Source organism: Tinamus guttatus, unplaced genomic scaffold (assembly GCF_059628265.1).
Source record: "Tinamus guttatus ecotype Peru unplaced genomic scaffold, ASM5962826v1 Tinamus_guttatus_pri_ptg000004l, whole genome shotgun sequence".
NCBI classification, from domain to species: Eukaryota; Metazoa; Chordata; class Aves; order Tinamiformes; family Tinamidae; genus Tinamus; species Tinamus guttatus.
The window spans coordinates 11822188-11830894 of NW_028288538.1; the positions used below are offsets into that span (position 1 = coordinate 11822188).

General features: G+C 49.9%; 1 protein-coding gene across 1 annotated transcript; it reads right to left on the reverse strand.

Moving 5' to 3' along the window:
* Window positions 1–949: 949 nt before the first annotated feature.
* BCL2L10 (BCL2 like 10) lies at window positions 950–5013 on the reverse strand. Its single transcript, XM_088519475.1, has 2 exons — window positions 4595–5013; window positions 950–2085 (listed from the first exon to the last, which is right to left on the reverse strand). Exons 1-2 carry the CDS (start codon window positions 4994–4996, stop codon window positions 1957–1959), a joined length of 531 nt encoding a protein of 176 aa, XP_088375601.1. The 5' UTR covers window positions 4997–5013; the 3' UTR covers window positions 950–1956.
* Between the last annotated feature and the right edge of the window lie 3694 nt (window positions 5014–8707).

Here is an 8707-nt window from a genome sequence, read left to right on the forward strand (position 1 = left end):
GCAAGCGGTGCGAGGGGGAGTTACTGCTAGTTCCTTCCAGCCTCCATGGGACTTACCGTGTCTGAATGTTCCTTTTTGTTGTTCTCCCTGCGCTTGCATTCAGCCAGCACAATGGAGCTCTCTGTGAGGGCACTGCAGCGCGCGGTGCTCCACACCACGGTAGCTGCAGCAAACAGCCCTCCTCGGCCAGGGCCCGGGAGGCCTCAGCTCGGAGCTGGCGGAGAGGCTGCCGCAGCGCTCGCCCAATGCCGGGAGGAAGCCCGGCACGCGCTGAGCGCCCGGCAAGCGGCAGGTCCAGCGCAGCACGGAGCGGCGGGCCTCGAGAGGAGCACGCAGGCGAGCTCAACAGCAGACTGGCACCTTTTAACAGGCATCGGATCCGTCAGCGCCACTGAAATATGCAACCCTGAAAGTTTTCCATGTCATAGGAATGTGACAGGGCTTGCAAAAATATTCAAGCCTGAGACGCTTAACACACTCGCAGCGGCTCAGGTATTGCTGAACCGAGGGGCACTGAGCTAAACCAGCAGTTGCTCAGTCACCGTTACGCCAGACCAGCTCCTGCTCCAGCAGGAAGCTCCACAGCACGGAAGAGCAGCAGCAGCTCGTTCAGCATGGCAGCTCTCTGTACCCAGCTACGTTAGCAAACTTTGGAAAGATTTTTGCCTACAGAACCACAGGGTTATTTCCATTTACCGCGGGTAAAGCTGGCCTTTGGCACGGGCTTTTCCCCTGAAGTATTCTTATCACTAATTGTGAGCGGCAGGACTTCTCTGCAACGAAGACTGGGAATCTTCATGCTGCTCTAAAGTTGCACTGATCCTTTTGTTTGATGCCAGAACACCAAGCAAGCAGATACAAACTCATGCACCCAGGCAAACAGTGATGCACTCACATTCCAAGCAGTTAAGTCCCATCATCCATCTGATCAAATAAGCAGAAAGTTAGCTTTTTAAAATAAAAATACTCAACATTTATTCACAATTTGAAATCACCATAGTAAAATTGTACAAGCTATAAGCAACCCAGGAACATCAAAAGCTACCAGAAACATAAGGCAATTTGTACAACCATTGAAAGAAATACACAGCATGAGTGAAATGTTACTCCAACAAGACAATGCTTGATACACACTAGAGTGATACGAACCAGCATTAAAAATTAAGTTCTAAACAAAAATAAAGATGTCATGGCTACAAGTATTAAATGGTGATAAATACTTCAAAAATATATTAAGATATATGGAAATTCTCATTTTGTCAGGGAAATCCAGAGAAATTCCAGCCTTCACTGGATTTCAATATACCAATTAAGGTTTAACATTTAACTTCCGTTCAATAAGAACTGGTACTGCAGCCATTACTGTTCTGTATCAATAGTCATCTTCTTGTAGTGTAGTGAAATCAGCCTTATGCTATTATTAAGCCATGTCTCTCACATCACGAGCACTGAATCGCTCTAAATCAACCAATGAGTTGCCTTTCAGTAACAAGTGCACTGCATTTGAAGCTACAAATCATGTTACATCACAGTCGGCGTCAGCCCACTTTCCAGCATTAATAGAAGTTGAGTTCTGAGACTTGCCTCCAATTAAATAACACATCTTGAACAGAGGATTTAGTTTCAAGTCCACCACAACTCATCCTAGCGTAACATTGAGCACAGTACAAGAATCATGGTAATGTTTGAGTTACACCTTTAAAAAGAAAGTCCAAAGGATGTTCAGAGACAACGGGTTTTGAACATGCACAAATGGTGGTTTAGTACACATCTGTTTGTGCCGTTACTGGGTAGCGAGTGGAGCAGTTCATAGCCAAGGGTCTGGTAAGAGAGTCGTCCAAGCCAGTTTAAAAATATAAACTTCTTCTTATAGGGTCTGTTCTATAGAAAATAGAATCAAATCTGGAAATTGTCAGTTTTGAGAGTACTTTCCCATTGCAAGATCCATCCGTCAGTCTACCGCACCACCAAGAGAAAAGCTAATCCTGCTATTCCAAACCCTGCTGCTGCCATTATTGCATTGCTTATGGTACTGTTCTGTTCAGCGGGTTGAGAGTCCTGTCTGAAGAAGTGATGGAAGCCATCCTAGAAAAGCAAGAGAAAGGAACGTTGAGTTGGTTGGCTTACAATTAGTCAGATTTAGCAGATCCCTGAGTTCATATTCAAAGCACAGCGTTTGTCGACTCTAGAGTTATCTCGACTTTAATCACAAAAGCCTAAGCCCTGCTGTCCTCAGCACTCAAAAAACGCTTTGTGCGAGCCTGTGCTGTAGCCTTCCCACAGCACGACCGAAAGTAGTAGCTACAGAGTATTTGCAACTTTGCTCAAATTCAAGTGCAAACTTCCTATTGAGAGACTCAACATGTCATTACACTATTTTTACCCTTTTAAGCAAGTTTCTGACCAGAGCTGCCAGCATTGTTTCCCCTCATTCAATTTTCATATCGCATCTGAAACACAGGATAAGGAAATCTCCACTGGAAAGGCAGGCATCTGAGGCCGGTCCCATCGCGGCCAAGGCACGACTCCGATTACGTATCCCACTTGGAAGGGCCTAGTGGCCGCTGCTCAGCGCTGACCTATGACAGAGCGAAGCTGGCAGCTGCTCGACCAGATCTTTATTTGTGATAATCAGAAGTGGCAGTAACGCAGCTCCAGATGGTCGTGTTTGAACTCTGTTCGGCAGATGTCTATGTAAACAAGTTATACTCTTAATTTCTTCCGGAACTTTGTTCTTTACACTTTAATTTGTGCGAACAGGTAATGTGATTTTGCTAAATGATAGTTTACTTTGTAGCCAACCACCATATTGTTCTTAACATTTAACATTCGGATGCACAAGTGACCACTGAAAAAAAAACAAGTTAATTTTGGTCACTGGATAAATCGAAGCCAACTCTTCCCCCCTCCCCGCCCTATTTTTAGTCCTTATTTGTACTGGCATAAAATATTCCACTAGTCTTAAAAATAGAGAATTTGAAATTCTAGGGGATAGCTGATATTTTGTTCAGACATAGACACAGCTGGACACACACCTTCAACATCATGCTTCCAATACGCAACCCAAATGGGAAAAAATAAGCAATAGCAGCCACTGCTTTATGTCACAGTATGCAGAGATCATGGCCCCCAGCCTGACCATCAGTTTTAGAACTAGTGGGAAGCAGAGCAGGAAACCTACAGGACAGGTAGCTTAACACACAAGCATATCTAGGAACAGGCACATCAGTATTTTGGGTTTATACTTTGGAGAACACAGATATGCATCAGGCTGCTCTCTAAAATCCAGCCATGCAGATCTCCAGAAATAAACCTTGGCTCCCAGAACTCAGCAGCATCACCTCTATATTTCGTTAGGGGCCACTGGGCCTAGGAGCACCTCTTAAGTACTCTAATATATGCTCGCTGCATATTGCTAAGAACTAATGACACGCAGGTGGGGCCTGAAGCCTTCCCCTCACCTGCAGGCACCTCGCCAGCAGCGCTGCATCAAGCCCATCGCTCCGTACACGAGCGGCTTTCCTTGCTTTCCTTGCATCCCTGACTGAGCTGCAGCGAGCACCACTTAGCTAAGGGGAGGACAGGACTGACAAGACCCCGGCATTCATTCCCATGTCTCTTGCTGAGGCAGCGCCGGAGGCTGGAGCTGCTCCGGGGCTCTCCCCACCAAGGGCAGGAGCTGGGGCTCCTCTGGTGTCCCGAGACTTCACTGTATGTTTCAGAGCAAGGTGAGAGCTTATCCGCCGACGTGGTCGTGTCTAGCAACTAACCCTGAAACACCTTCAGAGGATACAGCAGCAGCATCGCCCTGGTCCCGCACAGCGGGGGCTGCAGAGCAGGATACCCGGGTGACACACACACCCACACCTCGCCCTCCGTGAGACACGTAGGCAGCGAGCGCCGCTGCACCGACGGGCTGCCGGCTGCCCCGGCAGGCCTGGCAGCACCCGGTGACACGCGGCCCGGAGCGCCCGGCAGGCAGCGCAGAGCTCTCCGGTGGAACAGACGTGCCACGCAGGGCTGGAAGGCAGTACCCAAGCCGGCTCCGCCATGCGTGCAGACGCAGCAAGAGCGATGTGGGGACTGCAGCGCGTTTAAACCCCCTTCCCAGCCTGCAGAGGCTCCTCCTTGTGCCTAGCTTTAAACGCTGTAAGCGTTTTTTTAACCGAAGGCAGGCACAAATTTCACAAGACAGTGCACAGTTTTACGCAACGTTAACTGCTATGCAAGCAGCGCTCGAGCTTCGCTAGACGTGCTCATCCTCTCCTGCACGTCCCCACCACATCCAAGGAAGGCAGAAACCCCCTGCCCCCCACATCTGCCATAACCCCATAACCCCCCTCGGGCAGCGCCTTCACCGCGGGGGCAAATCCCCCCTTCCCTCCCGCCTGCGAGAGGCGCAGAGCCCCTGGGGCCGCTGCGGCCGCCTCGGTGCGCGCTCAGCCCGCGCTGCCGCCCCCCTCCTCCGCCCGCGCCGCGGCCGCCCCCTCCGCGGGCTCCCCGGGCCGCGCGCCCCTCGCGGCTCCGCGCCCAGCCCCATCCCACGGGCCGCGCTGCTCCCGCGCCCCCGACGCCCAGGGGCGGCCGCGCTCACCCATCCGCCGTGCGCCTCGAGCCAGGCGCCCTTCTCCTCGGCCAGGTAGGCGGTGAGCGCGGCGGCCAAGCGGCGCGGCCCGTCGCCGCAGCCGCGCTCGGCCATGGCGGCGGCCAGCGTGCCCGCGAAGACCACGAGCGCCAGCAGCCGGCCCCAGTTGAAGCCGCCGTCGGCCTCCAGCTGCGCCGCCACGCGCGTCAGCAGCGCCGCCGCCTCCCAGGGCTCGACCCGCGCGAGCGGCGCGCACGAGCGGAAGAAGGGCCGCTCGCGCCGCTCCAGCTCGCCCGCCGCCCGCCGCAGCGTGGCCGCCGTGGCGCTGGGCGGCAGCGCGGCGCCGCCGCGGCGGTGCTGGAAATAGTCCTCCAGCAGCAGCGCCGTCTCCTCCTTGAGCGAGCCCGGCATGGCGGCGGACGGCGGCGGCTGCGGCCGCGCGAGCAGCTGCCGCCGACTAAGAGGCGGGGCGGCCCCTCGGCCCACGTGGCCCCGCCGCGCCGCTCCGCTCCGCCCCGCGCGGCAGGGCCGGGGAGGGCGCGCGTTAGTTCCGCGGCCTGAGGGGGAAAATGGCTCCGCGGTGACTGCTGCCTGCCCCGCCACGCAGAGGGCTCGGTTCTAGCGCTGCTCTGAGAGACACTGTTGTCATTTGTTACAACAGCAGCGGCCAAAGCCTTCCCTGCAGCACAGGTTCGGGGTTTCTAGGACTCCAGGACACGCACAGTTTGTATTCACCACCTTAATGCAAGGACACCTGCTTGCTGATGGGCGTATAGGCACGATTTAGGATTACAATGCAAGGTGCAAAGGTTGGGCAGCGCTGCTGCTGTAAAATAAGGAGGCTGAGAACAAGCCCGGCCGGCAGGCTCAGCGCTGCGAGAAGCACCCAGAGCCTGCGCCCTGGCCGGCCCTTGCAGCACCAACAACTGCTACCACCCAGCGGGTAACCAGACCTCCCAGGATCAGGAACCAGAGCGGGGAGCTGTAGTATCACCCAGCCCTCGCTTCCCGCTCAGTGCGGGTCGCGGCGGCTGTGCTGGTGCTGCCAGTGGGCACCCCGAGCACGCGGCACGGGCAGGGGCCGCAGCCTGCAGCTGCACGAGGCTCCCCGCGCACCAGGCTCACGGTGCCTCGCAGGCCTGCTGGGCTTCATGCTGCCCGGCCTGGGTTGGGGCCCTCCTGCCTCAGTTTTACTCTCGCAAAACAATCCCAAAAAGCCCAGAAGGTCGGAAAACATATAGGTGGAATCAATTCTGCTATCAGGAATCGGCCTGATCTCAGTCATTCCAAAGGCGATCTCTTAAGTTTTAACCCTAATATTAGGCTTAAAACAAATCAACCCACAAAAACCAGGGAAATCTAGACTGTGTTATGTGCTAGGGCAGTACTTGAAATAATATCTTTATTTTCCACCAGGGCTTTACACACATGCTTTTTTAAACCATTTTTTCCCTATGATTGTTAATCCTCCAGTGGAATTTCCTATCGCAGTCCTCGTGGCAGGAGAGCAAGAGGGAGAGGCTACTGTTTCTCCAGCAATATCCTATTCCACCCTTCCTGTTTATACAGCAATTTTTTTTAATAGAATGGGGCAGTTTGACAGTGACTTAGCTCTTAGGGAAACCCAGCTATGGTTTCCCTTGCACTTTCAACTTGGTTATGGCCAGCTTCCATATCTGTTCTGGACTGTTTTTCATTTACTTTCCTGCTTAAGTTATGGAGCAGGGCAAGAAGACAGAGGCCAGTGCCTCAGTTTCTAGAGGTGACAGTGCTGTTTCATTGCTCTACCCAGGTTGCACAGCTGGTCACCAAAGTGGGAGAAACAGAGGAAAGGCCAAGAAGCAGTTGTAAACCTCCCCCATGCTCAGGAATAGGGCAGCTGTGAGACAGGTGTTTAGGAGGAACCAATGGCTTGACTTACCTAATGGGGGCATCTCAAAATGCTGGACTTTCCAAAGGTTCCTTGGGCAACCTTCAGTCAACCAGATTTACATGAGGTATATTAATGCCTTTCCTTTATTTTTATTTATTTGATGGGAAGTTGAGGTCTCTCCTGGTTTGTAACTTCCAATATCGTCAAAGAAAGAAGATGGGTTTCGTAGGTGTTGAACTCATTCAAACCCCAGCTGGAGACCACAGCAAATATACAGAATTCCAGCAACATTGCCATGAAGTGGAAGAACCGTGGAAGAACAGAAGTCCAAGTTCTGCCAACCTATTCTCACTGAACCAGTGACAATTTTGGCACTGATGTCACTTAGAATAGGCTGCCTCAGCGCTTTCCCCAACCCAACAAAAGAAAAGGAAATGAAACAATGTGCTTAAGTTGATGTAGTGCTTTTCCAGTGTCTAAACTGAGCACTTCCACCAACAGCCGTAATGCTGACCACAAAACCTACACTTAAGTGGAGACAGCAGCTGATTCTAGCACACTGCTCTTCTGCTGAGAAGGCAGAAAGCTGAGCTGCTCCATCTATGGTAATTTGCAAATATGATTTACCCAAACAGTGATAGCCCAGGCATACAAGAGTGTTTAGGTGCCTAACTGGCCTCAATCTGCAACATGAGGAGAATCCCATGCTCTCTGCATTTTCCAGTGCGTTTCTGCGTAAAATGATGAAGATCTGAAAAGCTGTGACTCTCCTAGGCAGGAACACACAACCTGAATTCTGGCCTCCTAAACACAAAAGTGATGGAGTACAGAGCAGGTATTTTCAAGGACTACCGTCTCACCATTACTGTTGCTCACCTTGAGTATTTCCAGAAGATATTCCAGAAGCAATTTGCTGAGATCTGAATTTCACATGGCTCTTTGTAGGGCAAATGATCCAAGAAACTGTACCTTGCAAAAAATAAATACTGAGAAACAAAAACTATAGCTTCTATTGTAAATACCTACCTGATGGGAAAAATGACTATATACACATTCACAGTATGTAAAATACAATTTATTATATTTAGGTCATTCATAAGTATCAACACTGTGTAGTATCTTCAAAACAAGTATCTTACCAATAAATACTATCTAAACATTAATTTTCAACCTTTGATCAAATGTGTACAGTGTAGTGACTCAGTATTGCACAGTGAGCTCTATATGACATTACATTTTCCATAGTGCATTCAGCTTTTTTACAGGGACAGTTTACCATAAATATTGCAAAGCATTGGAGTTGACTTTTCCAAATGGAAACAGCTGAATTATTTCATTAGGGACTGAAGACTGACCTTTCCCCTGAAATGTCCATAATCAGTCATGGATCCTGATGTTTTCATGCAAGTGGAGACCTCTTTTCTAAAACAATTTTTATATAGTTAAAAAAAAACATTTCTATATAATTAGGTTGTTAAGCATCTAAATTATGTGAACAGCCAACTCCAGTGATTGTTAGTTTACTCTTGTTTCCAACTAAATAAAAATTATATCTTTCATCATTTCAGATATGCATCTTATTACTTGCATTTTGGAGGCCAGACTCTGCTGATGCCCCACATTACTCTGGTACTTCACTCCCCGAGTTATGCTCGCCTCAGCACCATCCACATGAGCAAAAGTGACTCATTCTAGTCTCAGTAGTTTCCAGTGCATGGTACAGATAGAATTTTTCAATAGTTCTGTAATTAACTATACCTCCATTTTACCCAGATATATTAATTCTACAGCCTTGGCTCCACGTGGCTGCAGCCCTGCTGGTTTATATCACATTCTGATGGTCACACAGAGGGCCAGGTCCTGCAGCACATGTACCTGTTACATTCCTTCCCTAAAACCTGCCTGCTCATCAATCCGCTGGGATTGCTTGTTCTGGAAAGCATCGTACCTGTGTCACAGGTTTGCAAGGCTGTGACTTAGAGCAGTTCTTCAAATACTCACTGCTGTTCATGCTGAGGACCAGTTATGACAAAACTGCCTTTGCTTCAGTGAGAGATCTGTTAGAGCAAGAACTGTACAATTTGGCTTCTAAGGTCTGAACTGTATTTACATTAACTTTTACTTCTCTCATATGGCAAAGGAACCTTAAATGGGAATATATTGCCTTTATACGCATTTAAGGCTATATTACCCTGCCAAAGTAGTGTGAATTGGCCAACATGTAAATAAGAATCATGATCATAGAATGG

Coding starts and splice junctions, on each gene's coding strand:
- BCL2L10 (XM_088519475.1), bottom strand. CDS start 4,996: ATGCCGGGCTCGCTCAAGGAGGAGACGGCGCTGCTGCTGGAGGACTAT. Junction 2,086..4,594: donor TCGAGGCGCACGGCGGATGG/GTGAGCGCGGCC, acceptor TTGCTTTTCTAG/GATGGCTTCCATCACTTCTT.